Here is an 18,429-nt window from a genome sequence, read left to right as displayed (position 1 = left end):
TGCTGCCGCTCCGATGGCCTCCACCACCGCTCCGATCACCACCCCCCGCCGCATCCCTACTGTATGGGGCGACCACTATAAAAAAAATCCAAACATTTAACTCACCTAGGGCTGTTCCAGGCCTCTGCGCGCCTCCGGTACCGTTCCCGATGCAGGGAGTGTGACATAGTTACATAGTTAATACGGTTGAAAAAAGACACATGTCCATCAAGTTCAACCAAGGAGGGGATGGATAGAGGGAAGGGGGAGGGGCGATAGGTTCTATACATATGCATTTATATTATTTTGCTCTAAGAACTTGTCTAGGCCGGTTTTGAAGCCCTCTACTGTTTTTGCTGTGACCAGATCCTGTGGTAGACTGTTCCACAGATTCACAGTTCTCATGGTAAAGAAGGCTTGTCGCCTCCGGAGATTGAACCTTTTTTTCTCCAGGCGGAGGCAGTGCCCTCTTGTCCTTTGAGGGGGTTTTACCTGGAACATCTTTTCCCCATATCTCTTGTAGGGGCCATTTATATATTTAAATAAGTTAATCATATCTCCCCTTAAACGTCTCTTCTCCAGACTAAACAAATGTAATTCTTTTAATCTCTCCTCATAACTAAGATGCTCCATTCCCCTTATTAGTTTAGTTGCCCGTCTTTGTACCCTCTCCAGCTCTAGAACATCCTTTTTATGAATCGGGTTCCAAAACTGGACGGCATACTCCAGATGGGGCCGCACCAAAGCTTTATAAAGCGGTAATATTATATCCCTGTCCCGTGAGTCCATGCCTGTTTTAATGCATGACAATATCCTGCTGGCCTTAGAAGCAGCTGACTGACATTGTGTGCTGTTCTGTAGTCTATTATCTACAAGTACACCCAGATCCTTCTCCATCAGCGACTCTCCCAGAGTAACTCCCCCCAGGACATATGATGCATGTGGGTTATTAGTACCAAGGTGCATAACTTTACATTTATCCACATTGAACCTCATTTGCCAAGTGGACGCCCAAACACTCAGTGTGTCTAAGTCATCCTGTAACATCTGCACATCCTCCATAGACTGTACTGTACTACAAAGCTTGGTGTCATCTGCAAAGATAGAAACATTGCTGTTAATTCCATTCTCAATATTATTAATAAACAAGTTAAACAGAAGAGGGCCCAGTACTGACCCTTGGGGTACACCACTTATTACCGGGACCATTCGGAGTAGGAATCATTGACCACCACTCTCTGGGTACGATTATTAAGCCAGTTTTCAATCCAGTTACACATTAAATTTTCCAAACCGATAGAATTTAACTTACCCATCAGACGTCCATGAGGAACTGTGTCAAACGCTTTTGCAAAATCCAGGTACACTATATCCACAGCCGCGCCGCCATCCAGGCTTCTACTTACCTCTTCATAGAAACATATTAGGTTGGTTTGACAGCTTCGGTCCTTAGTAAAACCATGCTGGTTATCACTTATAATACTATTAGCCACTACATATTCCTGGATGTAGTCCCTTATAAGCCCCTCAAATAGTTTCCCCACAATGGACGTTAAGCTTACGGGTCTATAGTTACCTGGGGAAGTTCGAGAGCCCTTTTTGAAGATCGGTATTACATTTGCCTTACGCCAGTCCCTCGGCACAATACCAGTAAACAAAGAATCACAGAATATTTCATACAAGGGTAGAAAAATTACAGAACTGAGTTCCCTAAGAACTCTGGGGTGCAATCCATCAGGCCCTGGAGCTTTGGTTATATTGAGTTTGTTTAATTTATCTTGGACCATATCTATAGTAAACCAGTTCAGTACATTACATGTGTTAGCTGCACTGGCCCCACCCACCTCAGTACTGGCCCCACCCACCACAGCTCCATCCTCTTTTGTATATACAGAACTGAAGAACCCATTAAGTAACTCAGCTTTCTCCTGATCCCCAGTTATTAATTCCCAGTCACCATTATTTAGGGGTCCTACATGCTCTGACCTTGGTTTTTTTTGCATTAATATATTTGAAGAATTTTTTGGGGTTTCTTTTGCTTTCTATAGCTACCTGCCTTTCATTGTGAATTTTTGCTGCTTTTATTACATTTTTACAGGTTTTGTTGACTTCTTTGTAATGTTTAAATGCTACAGCTGACCCCTCTGATTTATATTTTTTGAATGCCCCTTTTTTCTCATTTATAGCCCTTCTAACCTCGGTTGTAAGCCATGTGGGATTGGATTTTAACCGTTTATATTTGTTACCCATAGGAATATATTTGCCAGTACAGTTATTTAATGTGGATTTGAAGATTTCCCATTTATTAGCTGTATCAGTATGCGACAGCAGCCGCTCCCAGTCTATGCCCTGAAGTTCTGCCCTTAACCCAGGAAAATTGGCCCTTTTAAAATTAAGTTACCTGCGCCGGAGAGGCTTCGGCAACTTCCAAATCAATGCTGTTGATAAAGACCATTGCGGTCAGAACGCATGCAGCTTCATGCAATAAAAATTCACCTTAAGATTACAGTAGCGAGTGCCGAGATTTCTTCATCATTGCTACACTATTACTACATGCACCACACCACAGATGTGACCGGGGTGCTGGTGTCTTTGGAACTTGCTTGTACTACTATGGCCTGCAACATGTCTAGACTTGTCTCCCTTTAAGCACATTTGGGATGTCATTGGTCAGTAATAGCAAGGGGAGCTATGAGCAGCAGATGATTTTCATGGTTAAGTTTACTCAGTATGGCAGAAAGATGTCAGACAATCAATAACCTCACTGACAGCATGTCAAGGTGTGTAAGTGCATGTACTTCTCTAAGAGGTTTTTATATTTGGCTTCCATTTTTTATACATCATTAATATGTCTATAGATCTGTGGTACGAAAAATGCATGTCAGATGCACTGTTGCCTTGCAGCATCAGGGTTCTAGGTCAAGGGATCTGTAATTCTGAAGCACAGGCTTGCAGTTACATTGATCCTGGTCCTACATTGGTCCTAGCTTACAATCCAAACCCAAATTGATCTATAACTATGTTTTGGAGATGGGATTTGATTCCCAGACAACAGTACTAGCCATTGAGTTACATATGCTCCTGGTCTTCTACATATCATCCTGCCCTTATTGCTGCAGCTTCCACTGGGCTCAGATGTTACATATGCCTCTAGAGACGTGGCTAAAATCCATGTGGCCCCCACCCACCTGATGACTCCTCTGACATCACGTTTACAGGTAGGAACAGGAAAAGGTAAATATCACAGGAAATAAAGAAATCACAGACAGAGAATACATGTGACCTAGCCTTAAAACACAAGAAAGACTAAAAACATTTAAAAAATTAAAAAATTAAAAGGGGATTTATGAAGACCAGCGTACTCGTACATCGGTCTTAAATTAGACCCTGCCCCCTTTTCCACGTCTGATTTCACTAAGGCGCACACTTCTAGCTGGTGTAGATTTGGATCATGATTTATACCTGGCGTAAATCATGATAAATGAGGCATGGGAGGAGGCCACGCCTCCTCCCACCTTGCCATACACACCCCTTGAGCCCGCCCATCGGGTGTGTGGGGGATACGGCAGGCTTACACGAGGGAGAAAGGGCAAATCTGTGTCTTGTCCCTACCATATGCCTCGGGTGGGACTTTCATAGATGTCCCCCTTAATGTAAAAAGAACGTACAACACCCACAAAAGGAAATGCAGTGCTAGTTTTTAGGAAAGTCCCTAAAAATCCTTTAAGGTAGATTTCCTTGATATGACATTTAGGGTTCATGCTACATTGTTGCCATCCTATTGTACAGTACTTTTGAAGACTCTTGTTACGCACCCTACTTATAAGTCAAATTTACTTTGATATATTACTGACTACTTGTATTTGCGGTTTATTGAATCAGGTCATTTAATGGTATAGAAATGGATTTAGAAAAAAAATGTGACACTTGGGTATAAAAAAGGTCAACATTTTCCATTAGTTATTCTCTATAGAATTTTCTCGTACAGATTTGATGAAGGGTTTTGAAAAAAATAGGGTTTGATGAAAATAGCGAGATGTGCCCAGAATGGAAACCTCTATCTCCTCTCCTGGCTAAATCACAAGAATTTTCCATTGGTCCCAACATTAAAGGATACAAAGGTGCAGAGACCCCCAGTGGGGAAACAAACAAAGCCCTTAGGATGACAACATTAAGATCTGGAGGAGAATAGAAAGGAAAGGAAGAAAAACTCTTCAGAACGCAAAACTCCAAACAGGAAGATTTTTTTATACTTTCCACAAAGGCCAAAGTGCAGAAACTTGACAGTTCGAAGGGCATGTCACACTTTAGCACTTAACAAATAAGATGCCTAGAAAAAAAGCACAATGAAGGCTTATAATAGCCACAAAAATACCGAAGATGTGTTTAATCTCAAGGTCAGAAACAGCTCAAATAAGAACTATACAGTCCTGAAAAGAAATGAGGAAAACTCTAATTAGGGCAACATTCCTTCCACAATCGGAGCCCAGCCTGCTCATAACTATCCGCTACTTAAGAACACTGAATAACTACTCTGGGACAAAAAGGCATTCATTATATAGTGATGTAGTTAATGCTGTTTCAGGAATAATTCGAAGAAAGGATATAAAACATTCAAAAGTTTGGCTCTCAGCACACATGCAGTAAATATACAGAATACAGCTTGTAATACTGGTTACAGAATAAGTCATTATATTTGTGTACATAAACTGAGCAGTGCACAGCTCTAAAATATCACCATTATAGAAGCTGGATAATAGATTCACCTAAAAATCTGCTTAAGGGTGCCTTCACACGTACCGGATCCGCAGCGGATTTCACGCTGCGGGTTTGTAGACTTTGAAGGTCCATGGGGTTACATATCTGCAACAGAATTTTCATTCTGCTGTGGATATGTAACCCGGCCCCTTTAACCCCCGCTGCCCGCAGCTCCGGCCTGGTGCATACATCACCTGCTCCAGGCTCCTGCTAACTTTGGGGCCTCCCAGCATCCCCCGGCGGTCAGCCAATCAATGCGCTGCCCCGCCGCAGCGCACTGATTGGCAGAGGAGGCTGATATTTGACCTTCGTGCACATCAAGGTTGCAGCACCTGCTGCTTTATTCAGCACAACTCAGGCAGCATGTTGTAATCACATCTCACTCTCCCTAAGACTGTGTTCACACATGACATTTTTGTTGCATTTATGTGTTTTTACCACAATTTTTCATCCCTATAGCGGGAAAATGCCTTCCACTATTTACAGCTTTTAGTTACATCAAACTAGCGACAAACCATCTGACAGATCAGGAGTAGGATGATACTTTCCTGGTTTTGACGGCATCACAACAACCTTATTTTATTTTTAGGTCCCTCATCTAACACCTCCGCCAGTGCCCCTACACTGGTCCTCAATCTCCCCCACACATCCCATCCTTGCTTTAGAGTCACTTACCTCATCCCACCATTATATCCCACAATTATTCAACAATACTGGAGGTTCAGTTCCCAGATCACAAAACGTGTCCTACAAAACTCTCCTTAGTGACAAAAATGATGACCACATCCTTCCCCCCCCCAAAAAAAAACCCTCCTCTCCTCCCCCTCCAATCAGACAATTTAAACTCTAACGTCTCTCCCCTGCTCCTTCAACTCCAACACTACTCCCCGTATATTTAAAACTCCAATTTCATCCAATTTGCCCACATTGCCTTAAAGAGACATATAGCCCCCCTTTTCTTTGCCTCTATTTGATCCCTGATAATAACTCTAAACATTTCCTTCTTCCAGACTTTAAAGAGTGCAGCAAGTGATGCTGTCCATTTCTGTAGGATACAGTTTCTGGCTGCAAAAAGGGCTTTATATATTACCTTCTCTTTTTTTTTTTTTTTTTAACCCCTTAGCGTCCCATGACGTACCTGGTACGTCATGGTGCCGTGGGGGGTGTTCAGAGCGGGGTCCCGCTGGGACCCCGCTCTGAACGGCACCGCTCCCAGCTGCAATGTGCAGCCGGGCAGTGCCGTTGCCGCGCCGGCTAATTAAGCACTTCAATGCAGCTGTCACTCAAGTGCTTTATGCACAACATCCCTGGTGTCTAGTGGCATGGATCTCAGTAATCCGTTCTTCTGCCCGTGCCGGGCCTCAGCGTCGCAATGACGCTGATCCCAGCTCGGCAATAGATTGCTATGGCCTGCAGCAGGCCATAGCAATCTATGACCGATCTAATGGATCTTTGCTGTGTATATACACAGCATTAATCTCTATGAGAGATCAGTGCTGTCTATATACAAGTCCCCCAGGGAGACTTCTAGTTAAAGTAAAAATAAAAGTAAAAATGTTTTTTTATTAATAAAAAAAATCCCCTCCCCCATTAAAAGTCCAAATCACCTCCCTTTTCCCATTTTATAAATATAAATAAACAAATAAATAAACATATTTAGTATCGCCACGCGCGTAATCGCCCAATCTATTAATCACATTCCTGATGTCGCACGGTAAACGGCGTCAGCGCAAAAAAATTCCAAAGTGCAAAATTGCGCATTTTTGGTCGCATCAAATCCAGAAAAAATGTAATAAAAAGTGATCAAAAAGTCGCATATGTGCAATCAAGGTACCGATAGAAAGAACACATCATGGCGCAAAATATGACACCTCACACAGCCCCATAGACCAAAGGATAAAAGTGTTATAAGTCTGGGAATGGAGCGATTTTAAGGAACATATATTTGTTAACAATGGTTTGAATTTTTTACAAGCCATCAGATAATATAAAAGTTATACATGCTACATATCATTGTAATCGTAACAACTTGAGGAGCATGCAAAACAAGTCAGTTTTACCATAGGGCAAACGGCGTGAATGCAAAACTCCCTGAAATCAAAACAAATTCTTTTTTTTTTTTCAATTTGACAGCGCAAATGATTTTTTTCCGGTTTCGCAGCATATTTTATGGAAAAATAATGCCTGTCATTGCAAAGTACAATTGGTTTTGCATAAAATAAGTGCTCATATAAGTCTCTAGGTGAAAAAATGCAAGCGCTATGGGCTTCTAAACATAAAATGGAAAAAGCAAAAGCGCAAAAAACGAAAATTGGCTTTGACCTTAAAGGACAACTCCGGCGGGACCCCCCCCCCCCCCAAAAAAAAACACAGACACACACAGACACCATACTCACCATCCCTCCGGTGACGATCGCTACTCCATTCGCCCGCCGTCCGCCTCACCGTCACCTGCGTCCGCCGTCCAGCGATGTCTCTTGCTTCCGAGTCCATGAGAGAGAAAAGGCTGCCAGTGCGCTTGCGCACCGGCAGCCTTTTCATTGGCTGGAGCGCATCACATGGCTTCCAGCAAGCTCAGCCAATCAGGGCTGAGCAATCTGGAAGCCATGTGATGCGCTCCAGCCAATGAAAAGGCTGCTGGTGCGCATGTGCACCAGCAGCCTTTTCTCTCCCATTCACTCTCAATGAAGACACCGAAGAGGAAGAAGACCCGAACCGCCCCCCAGCTCTGACGTCACCCGTCACCAGATGCCGTCCGGGAGAAGAGGACCGTGACGACCGTAATAGGTAATGTATACATTCTTTAACTTCCGGGGTGGGGGGTCGGGAGTCGGAAAGTGGGGGAAGGGGGCCAGCCCGGGTATTTAACCACATTACAAAGTTATATAACTTTGTAATGTGTGTTAAATAAGCCAGAAAAAAATTTCGCCAGAGTTGTCCTTTAAGGGGTTAAAGGGCATTTCATACTTGACAGATCAGCCAACAAATATACCTTTGGATTCTCCTCTAATTTGATTCCTTTCAAAAATTTTGTAATACTATTCCAATATCTATGTAATTGAAGTAGATGAATCAAATCTCCCCCCTCATTCACGCATCGGTTCCATACACTAGACTAGCGTATTTTTATTTGATACAATTTCTGTGATGTATAGTGTACTCTTAAATAATAAAAAGTTGTAAAAAATTTTTACTAAATTTCCCTGTGCATTTATTAACAGCGGAAAAGACATTATCCCAATCAATTAGTTCGTTCCCTAAATCTTTTTCCCACTTCTCCTTAAATCTATTGTGCCTTGTGAGACCACTTTTTTCCTTAAAATCTTATAAATTCTCCCTGTGACCACCTTTTTGGCTTGAATAATCTCTTCTACAAATATTTTATGTGTTTGACTCACAAAAATAGATTTATCTTCAGTTCAACTAACTGCATGACTTAAAGAGGATGTACCACTAGGTACATCCTCTTGAATTTAACACACCGATAGAACGGCGCGGTCATGGGGAAGCCGGTGCAGCGGTCCGTTTTTCGAAACGGCTCCCGGTTATAGTGTACGGCGCTGTTCTATCCAGCGGTACCTAGTGGTACATCCTCTTTAACTGACAATATCGAAAATGTGCAGTGCTCAAAATTCCAGATTCAGATACCAACATTTCAAGGGTTTTCAATTATCTCTGACTATTAAATTAGTCTTGGTTATCCCATAATTACCCCAAAATACGTAATCCTGCATTTTATAAAATTGTATTAGTGCGGGATTCGTCCATAACTGAGTAACCTTTTGCCACACTCTACCCATCATATACCAAATCGGCTCAGTCCTAAACTTGATCCGTGTGTCCAATATAGAAGGAAGATCCAGTAGGAAATTATCAGTGCAATCGTTCCATTTTCCTATAAAGTCAAAATTCTGCCACCGTACTATAAATACCATCTTAGCAGCCGAAAAATACTTAAAAAACTCTGGTAACTTTAGCCCCTTTTATCTCTATCTTGTGTCAATGTTTTATATTTATTTCTCACTGTCTTTTCCTTCCAAATTAATAATTTTATCAAAGTATTTTGCCGATATCCATACTGGACTATTAGAAATTTTATACAGAATCTAGGGTAAGATCACCATTTTTACTATACTAACCCTAGCAGCCATCCGTATAGGTAGCCTGTGCCACACTCTGATTTTCTTATGCAATTCTCCTATAACTGGAAGTAAATTGAGTTTCAGGAATTGATCTAATTCAATTGATATATCAATTCCTAAATACCTGACCGATTTTCCAGGTGATATTACTCTCAATCGCCCACATTCACCTCTATCCTCCTCTGACAAGAACATAATCGATGATTTTTGCCAGTTGATTAGGAAGCCTGAGTAACTACTGAACTCAACTATAAAACTTACGATTCTAGGAAGGGATGACTAAATATTTGAGACAAACAACATAACATCATCTGCAAACATAGATATTCTTTCTTCCCTCTCTCCATACTTGATACTTTGATTATTCCATCACATTCTCTAAGACCAATTGCGAGAGGTTCAACTGCCAACTGTTCTTTTTACAACCTTACCCCAAGCAGATAGCCACAAACTACTGCTGGCTGACATAAATTCTATTATTCAGAGGTGAAGTCTGACATATTGTATTAAATGGCCATAACAAATGGCATTACGGCTTACAATATCACAAATGCCCTGCAGACTGCTGCCAGGCCCCATGATTACACAAAAAACATGATGCACGATTACACAAAAAACAAATATCTCGCCTAATAGAGGTTAACCTATTGGTACCAGACAGAGAGAGAGGAGTGGCTGCACCTCACACCCATGGTTTACATTAGTGCTTCTCGGCTATATTTAAAAACCACCGCCAGAATGTTGGTATATAATTTGATCAAACCATATTCCCTCATGTACCGCGTTCAGGTGCCCTGGCAAACATGAGTCCCTACACTAAAACAACACTGTGCTGGTAATGCTGGTACATAATTTGATCAAACCATATTCCATCATGTACCGCGTGCAGGTGCCCTGGCAAACATGAGTCCCTACACTAAAACAACACTGTGCCGGTCAGCGACTGTCAACCCTGCAAAGCAAATGCCAACAGGGCAGAATGGGGCAGAGAATGGCCCTCCAACCCCACTGTCAGAGGACCAAATCCATTGGTAACACCACAGATCATCCTTGTCTAAAGGTGTTGAGCTCCCACATTTTTGGCACACACAGTTTTATTTATCTCCCACAATGTCTATACAAACCATATAGGGATGAGCTCCTATATGGCCGACCCACACACCAAATAGTAATATTTATACCCATTAGAGGGACATTTCTCTTCTATAGACCTACATCTAATAAATGAAACTTTATTACATTGCCTTTAAGATAATAACATCAACCCCCACCTACATCTCAATAAAATATATGAAAAGTTGAGAGCCTCAGCACCCAGATTGTGTAGGCGATGTGATGCTTCCACTCATTTAGAGAAACTTGCTAACAAATTGTTATTTAGAATAAAAACATCCTGGAATCTTTGCATTGTGTAAGTGCATGTTTGCTAATACTAACAGCTGTTCACATTCCTGGCTGACAGAATGCCTACTATTGCTGGATTCAGTCCAACAAAACACACTTTTTAAACACCCACAGAACAACAAATTTAAATTGCACTTATTCATTACGTAGGCATCCTTTCCTTTTCTTTTGGACCTTGATAAAAAGTAGCTATTTCATCTGGTAAAGTTTAGATTTGTGGATTGCAGCTGTTCGATAGTAGAGAGGATCTGAATGGGTAAGACCTGGCTTTGTAAAATGCCATGTAAGTTCATGCTTAAAGGGGTTATCCAGGCTGCTTTTTTCCAAAAATTGCAATGTTGTCTATGCTTTGGGTGTGATTTTGCAGCTCTGTTTCGTTGAGGTGAATAAAGACGAATTGTAATACCGCACAAAACCTAGGGACAGGTGCATTGCCATTTTTGCAAAGAAAAAAAAATGCAGCTGCACTTTTTCTAATCAAAGAGATCCAAATTAGGTTCTAGGTTAGGGCCCTTTTCACCTAGCCAGTGCAGAGTATGGTGTGAAGCATGACCCTCAGATTAGGGTAATACTCCTAGGCCATGTTCACACAATTAATTTGATTCTCAAAATAACGCCTGTTGTTTTGAGTATCAAATAACGGCTGTGGTTTAGTGACAGCCACTGAAACATTATTCTAGTTCAGGTTGACTGATGGCCCTTTTGGGTGTGTCATTAATTAAAAAGTCCATTGACTTTATTACAAAGAATGGGAATATTTATTGTATAGTTCTTTCCCGATTGTGTTTCTTATTACTCGAAGTGACTAAATTTGGCACACTTTAAATTAAAATTTTTAGTAGTGATGAGCGAATACTGTTCGATCGAATAGATATTTGATTGAATAGTAAGGTATTTAATTTATCGAATATTATCGAATAGTTCGCCGAATATTCGATAAATATTCGATAAGTGTTCAAATCCCCCAGCTTTCGTTTTTTACCTCCAAGTGGTCGAATAGATATTTTTCAATAATCGAATACTTGTTCTCATAGACTTTAATGGGATCCAATATTTCACTATTTGCTTATCACTAATTTTTAGATTATCATGACAGCCTTCTGCCTGATCACTGGCGATTTCCTTTTCTTATTCCGATATTCGGGTGTGCATGGCCCTACAATGAGACTATAATGTGTGTGATCCCCGTTCTGATCTAATGTGGGTTGAAGTCATTATAGTTTAATTGTGTGTTCATAGCCATGCAGACCCGAACTTCCACATTTAAGTGATACTGTCACCCCCACAACCTTACTTCCTCTTCATTTCATCGGTGAACAGTGTCACCTAGGCAAGGCTTCATGGCAGTTTTGCCTCATCTCCTGGCTAGGCCTCCCATGAAGCCCCGCCTAGGTGACATTGTCCACTGATAAAATTAGGTAATTTTAGAGCAGAAAGAAGACACAGATAAGGTTTATACAGGTATATATGGATTGTGTAGCATCTAAGCTTGTGGATGGTGTGGAGGACCACATATAGAATAAGGGGGTGACAATATCACTTTAAGGGTAGCTTCACACGTACTGTATCGCAGTGAATTTTCTGCTGCAGATCCGCAGCAGATTTGACAAAATGAATGAACACAGCATCAAATCTGCAGATTTTACAGTGCGGATTTAATGCTGTGTTCATTCATTCAGTCAAATCTCCTGCTGATCTGCTGCGGATCCGCAGTAGAAAATTCACTGCAATACAGTACGTGTGAAGCCACTCTAAGAGAGGAAAGTCATTAAAAAAGTTTTGATTGGTGGAGGGGGGCAAAGGGGGACAAACAGGGAGAGGTGCACTGCACTTTCCTGCTGTGAATCATCTCTGTCCAGGCAGCTTTAAAGACTTATAATAGAGCTGCCTGGATTGAGATTGCTGCGAACCAGGTAGTGAAATGCGCAAGCGCACACTTCTATCCTTCTCCTGATTGGTAGGGGTCTCAGCAGTGAAATCCCAACTGATCAATAACTGTTGACAGGTCCCAGGAGACATGAATAAACTTTTTTTTTAATGACAGTGCTCACTACAATGTTAAAAGAGTCAGGCACAGGTAAAAGTGGCCACTAGGTGGTTTCCCCCTGGATTCTCCATGTCCAATTTGATTAAGAGGTCCCCCCCTTATGAAGAGACCTGTCAATTAAGCGGAGCTAAGTGAAAAGAGGCTAGAGGGAAGGCACCCAAAGAACACAACTTCCAGTTACATTGTAAGGGTATGTGCACACTGTTGAAAAGAGGCGGAAGAGGGTGCACACTGATGAAGAGGGTGGTTAACCCTTGAAACGTGTAGCAATAAAGAACACATCTGATTGGCAAGAATACTGGTAATCTCTGCATCTTGATTGAAGTGGAGTGACTGTGCCTGGAGGTTTGAGCGCCAAGGAATCCACCATTGTTGCAAGGTTATTTGGATATAATTCTTTGTGCTGCACTAGACAGATGATCATTATTATGCAAAGTCATTCAAATCAATGAACTGAAAATAAACAGATTTTTATGACCACTAACCTGCAGTAAGCCCCGTCTGGTTATTTCTTGGTCCTCCTGAATCAGTAGATTTGTTTACTTGAAACCAAATCAAATCTTCTTCATCCAGAGCAATATCACCCCAGAAAGCAGCTGCGGAGACCGTGACAAAATAATGATAATTATCTTACTTACATGTTGGGGAACATTCCACTAATGCAATAAAGCTAAAATATCACACTAAAACACATGCTGCATTCCTCTCTGCATAGCTTAGACAAAGTGTATGTAAATTGAAGACATTCAAGCATTGTTACTTCAAGTATAAAACAAGAAATAACCAATAAAGTAGGCAGAAAAAAAATTAAATTAAAAGCACCCACAATGTTGTTGAATTATATAGCTGTATTAAGCTCTGGCAATAGACATTTATACAGACAAAAAAATAAAAAACAGTGGCAGTGCGGCAACATTTGGGATTAATAAAGTTGCTTTACCAATCAGGATCTTAAGTGTTTTTTTTTTGTGGAAAAACACCTCCTATTTGAAGAGTGGTGCCCACATCAGGATTTTGACTATAAGCCCTCATTCATTTAGGCTAGGTTACCCGACGTTATTTTTGCCCAGTATTTTGGTCAGTAATTTGCAACCAAAACCAGGAGTTGATGTTCACACATTGTTGAAATTTAGTGGATGGCCGCCATTTAATAAATAATAAATAATTAGTAAATAATTGCTGTTATTTCAAAACAACAGCAACTATTGATCAAAATACTGAGCAAAAATACTACGTGGGAGCATAATCTAATATTGTATTCATCACATGCATGCAACATTTCTTCAAAAATATGACATTGATTTTTCACCTGAATATCGATTACGTTTTGCTAAGGCCTCATCATCACATCCGTAATTTGCGACCAACAACTGTGGATGTGCAAGTACAGAAGTAAATCCTATTTATCCACCAAGTCTAAGCTATAGTAACCAAGGTAACCCTCCCCCTGAAGCAAAGGACTCTGATCAAGCCAACAGTTTGCTATCATCAGATACCCCTGTATTGGATTGTATATAGTTATCCTTCAAGTAAAGTCTTGTTATACTTTCACCGCTATTGTGTGAAGACTAGAGATGAGCGAACCGGGTTCGAGTCGATCTGAACCTGAACGTTCGGTATTTGATTAGCGGGGGCTGCTGAACTTGGATAAAGCTCTAAGGTTGTCTGGAAAATATGGATACAGCCAATGACTATATCCATGTTTTCCACATAGCCTTAGGGCTTTATCCAACTTCAGCAGCCACCGCTGATCAAATGCCGAAAGTTCGAGTTCGGATCGACTCGAGCATGCTCTAGGTTAGCTCATCTCTAGTGAAGACTTTTATTAAAAATTATATGTCCCTGCGTGTATGCTGAAGAAGACAAGGGCCCCAGCACCCTCAGTTCCCACCGTGACAGGAAGGTTTCAGAAGGTGAGCCCTAAGGTTGCACTACACCACCCAGGAACACAATACCCTCAGCATATTACAATAATACCACCAAAGGGACATTATAATTTTTCCTGCCGTCACGAATAGGACACTATAAGTGCAGGTCCAGTTTTAGCAATCTAAAAGCCGGGTAAATGCTACGACTGGCATTCATTGTTGTGTGCATTGGCCCCTGGACTTTAAAGGCGAGGCCTTTTTTAAATATCTCCGGGGAGGAGGTGAATGAACACAATGATGTCCACTTACCTTCAAGCCTCCAATGCTGCTGTCGGCATCATCCAGCTCCGGTCTCTGGTCTACTCACATCGCAGATGGGATGTTGTCAGAGGCACACTCAGCCATGTAGTTGCGTCCCACTGCTGCTGCCGAATGGCTGAGCGGAACTGACAATGGCCAGAGACCGGGGGACTTGAGCAATGTAAGCACTGGAGCCAGGGAGGTAAATGGACGTCACTGTCTTAATCCACCCCCTTCCCCAGCGATACTTAAAAAAGGACTCCTGCCCAGAGTACCTCTTTAATATGTCCTATACAGTGCATACTTTTTCATTGTATGCAGACAAAATTCCCCTACTATTGATGATTCGCCTCAGAGTTCTCCTCCTATTGATGATACGCCTCATTGTATTCATTAATAGGAGGAGAATTCAGTGCATTTGGGGGCTCTAGGCCCACCTCCAATGTGCCAAATAAGAAATTCATAGTTTGATTCAAATTTAATTTTACATTCTCTAAAGATGATGATACAAATGTTCCTTCACATAAAAAAAAGTAAAGAAGTCATTCTAGGTCATGTTTCTTCCATGGAACATTTCCCACTACAATTCTTTGGATATGGTTTAAAAACAGGAAACAAATTAGATTTTTTTTCATGGAGATTTAAAAACTGACCAGTTAAGCTAACACTGTCACCCTTTAATTCAGCCTGTATTTACATTGGTACAAACACAAATTTTGGGAAAACGTCAAAATGAAATTTTACTTGGAATGGAATGTATCGGAGCAGTATTTTTTCAGCTGATACTATCTGGGCTAACTCCAACTGTAGTATCTGGAAAAAACTGTCACATAAAACTTTGATTCAGCTCACTCATTCAAAACCATACAAATTGAATGGAATAACTGAACCCTAGCCATTCATTTTACGTCTCTACTGCCAAAGTCAACTCTGTGAGCCATTCTATATAAAGTAAAACATAACACGTCATGACGCTTACAATGAAAATCACCTATTCATGAAATTTTATCTCTAGGAGAGTCTGTTGTGACCTGCAATCTATAAAAAGGCTCTCCCTCCTTTGATATTGCTAACACATCCGGAATACATCAGCATAGACTAGGACATGCGTTAGTCTGATGGAGCTATGGTATCAATATGCACAACTCTACCAAAGAAGTGATAAAGGTCAACAGGGATTATTCTCCTTAGGCCCCATTCCCACTGAGCAAAACTAGCGGAGCCGTTAGCCTCCCACTCATAATGGGAGTCTATGGAAGGTGCGCGCTCCTGCTCTGTCCGCGCTGAAGAATGAACATGTTCATTCTTCAGCGCGGACAGGGCAGGAGTGCGCGCCTCCCATTATGAGCGGGAGGCTAACGGCATTCCGCGGCGGACAATTTCGCCGCGGAATTCCGTTAGTTTTGCTCAGTGGGAACGGGGCCTTACAAGCTTCTTAACCTTGGCAATCATGTTTAGTTTGCCTTAACATGACCATTTCTGCTCCACAGCTAGAAATAATTCCCATCTGATCTAAATGGCCTGCAGAATGCCTCTTTACTGCAGGCACTAGAGACAATTTAAGCAAAAAAAAAAATCTGTTAGTTCCAATGTCCATGCAACCCTTGCCCAAACACCTGATACTTTACCTCTCCCCACTCCTGGTCTTTTCTCCTGTGCTCCGCGGCATCTGGGACCGCCACAGCCAGTGATTGGCTAAGCGGCCTGTCAGCTGGCAGGCAGCTCAGACGCTGAAGCCGCGGGGACCTGGAAGCTGCGGAGCACGGGGCAGAAGACCGGGAACGGGGAGAGGTAAGGTATTAGGTGTTTAGGCAATCGTCAGTCGCTGGATGCACATCACTATTACATGTATGTAACAATGCGCGGTCAGTGTCCAACGATTTTAGGTCCAAACCTAAACCAATGATCAGCCGATCATCGTTTCATCTGCTGATCGTTGTTTCTATTAAACAGAGCCATAATCATCCGAATCGGCCCGATGTTGCCGATTAATGCTCAGTGTAATAGGGCCCTAAGCCATAGCCAGGAATAAATTTGAAAAGAGGAGAAATCTCAGTCTTTTATGACCTGTTCTCTTTTTATAGTCAGTTCCTGGCTTTGGTTTCAAAATTCTGTCAGATAATCTATCAGATATCTGTGTGTGTGTGCGTGTGTGTGTGTAATAGGGCCCAAAGAATGGGTTTGCGAGTAACATTTTGGAGATCACTTTAGTCCCTCAACCTGGATAGACCCTCAAAAACAAATAAATCTATATGCCATACGTACTTTTTTTTTTATTTTAAAATCTTTTTCTTTATTTTCAATATAAACTTACAGAACAAACACATAATCATTAACATAACAAGAACCGCTCATATATCATCCCCCTTAGCAATATCATAAGAACACTAGGCTATTTTTATATTTCAATAAACAGGTCACAACCCTTGGGTCAAAGGTCAAAAACAAAATCATACACATAATCCTTCATGCCAGAAGACCTATCCCACCAGGCACCTTCAACCCTATCTATTCCTCTATACAACTATATCCACCACTTCTCCACACCCAACCTCAATTTAAACTTGTTACGACTCCACAACCACCCAGTCCCGCTCCGAACAGCACCACACCATCTTTCCTAGATGTTATATCCATTTCCAGTCTTATTCAATTATTTTCTCTCTTTACACCATATTTATTAAACCATCTACTTAGGAGCCAGCACTAGCAATCACAACCATACTAGCAGAGTTTTGTGCTTATAGCTCCCTAACAAGGAACCTCAGCACCATCAACTCTACCATATTCCAATTTCCCATGATGCCCATGACCCAGCGCTTGCGGGGCCACTCACATCACCCCGACTACCTTGACCGATCCTCCCAACCACATATAAAGGTCAGGCCGGCCGCACAAGGCAATCAGGTCGTACCACACATATCTCTGGCTCAAAAAAATGAGAGGCAAAAATAAAAACAAATTAAGTAAGATAAATAACCAAAAATAACCAAAAATAAACATAGAAAAACAAAACCAAAATAACTTTACTCTCTAATATTCAACCTCATGTATTTTATAAACCAGTGTCGGTGCCGTCCATTGCAGAACCAGATCATCACGGAGTCCCCTCCCTTTTTTATCTAACCCAAAAAGTACAAAAATACAAGAAGAACCTACCCCTCTACCTTAATATTTCGGTGCCTGGTGGAATGATCCCCCGTTCACAAATGCTTCTTATTCCCCCTTCCCCCTATCGTCAACTCTATTGCCATACGTACTTACATACATTTATACATAAATGCATACATTTGTATTGGGTACAGACTATAGTAACAACCTACACTGTATCAATTATAACCCACTCACAACCATGATCAGCAGGCAACTTTTCTCCCAAGGTCAACCACAGTCTCTGGTTTAACTTACATTGGCTCATGTTGTCACTGAAAATGAACTAATGTCTACAAATAACCAAATGACATACTGTACAAAAAGGCAACACAATGCCAAACAGCAACTCTTGCCCTATATGGCTATCAATGCTTTTTAAGAAGAGATGTTGTTTGAATTCTCTGGACTCCGGTGAGTGGCTTAGAAGTACGGCAAGCATTTTTGCAGGTCTCTAAGGGCCCTATTACACACGATACTCTGTAAAGCGTAGATCAGCGCTTGCTTACACAGCCTATAAGAAGGTTTGACTATTGTAGTGGGAAGATTTGCAGTCAACAAAAGAGAATTTTTAAGCAGGGTGGTCAAAGCGATCCGCAGATAAATGAGCGTTTAGTCGTTGGTCGGCTTATTGCTGGCCCCATTGCACAGGGTGACATCAGCCTTTTCAGCCAATAATCATTCCATATAGGGAGCCAGCTATATACTGTAGGCAGCATGCATATGGCATTTTACATACAGAAATGCAATGGGACGTAACTGACGTAAATGAGTTATTTAA

At 41.5% G+C, this 18,429-nt stretch overlaps 1 protein-coding gene across 2 annotated transcripts in view; it reads right to left on the bottom strand.

Moving 5' to 3' along the window:
* Positions 1-18,429, bottom strand: part of TLL2 (tolloid like 2) — a 107,108-nt gene that overhangs the window by 40,897 nt on the left and 47,782 nt on the right. Inside the window, exon 2 of one of the 2 annotated variants that reach the window (XM_069980485.1) lies at positions 12,816-12,926. The exons of the other annotated variant lie outside the window; for it this stretch is intronic. Within the exon in view, the coding sequence (XP_069836586.1) occupies positions 12,816-12,926 (111 nt within the window). The remainder of the gene's footprint in view (positions 1-12,815; positions 12,927-18,429) is intronic. 2 annotated transcript variants of the gene reach the window in all.

The sequence above is a fragment of the Dendropsophus ebraccatus genome, chromosome 8 (assembly GCF_027789765.1).
Source record: "Dendropsophus ebraccatus isolate aDenEbr1 chromosome 8, aDenEbr1.pat, whole genome shotgun sequence".
NCBI classification, from domain to species: domain Eukaryota; kingdom Metazoa; phylum Chordata; class Amphibia; order Anura; family Hylidae; genus Dendropsophus; species Dendropsophus ebraccatus.
This window is presented reverse-complemented; position numbering and strand designations above follow the sequence as displayed.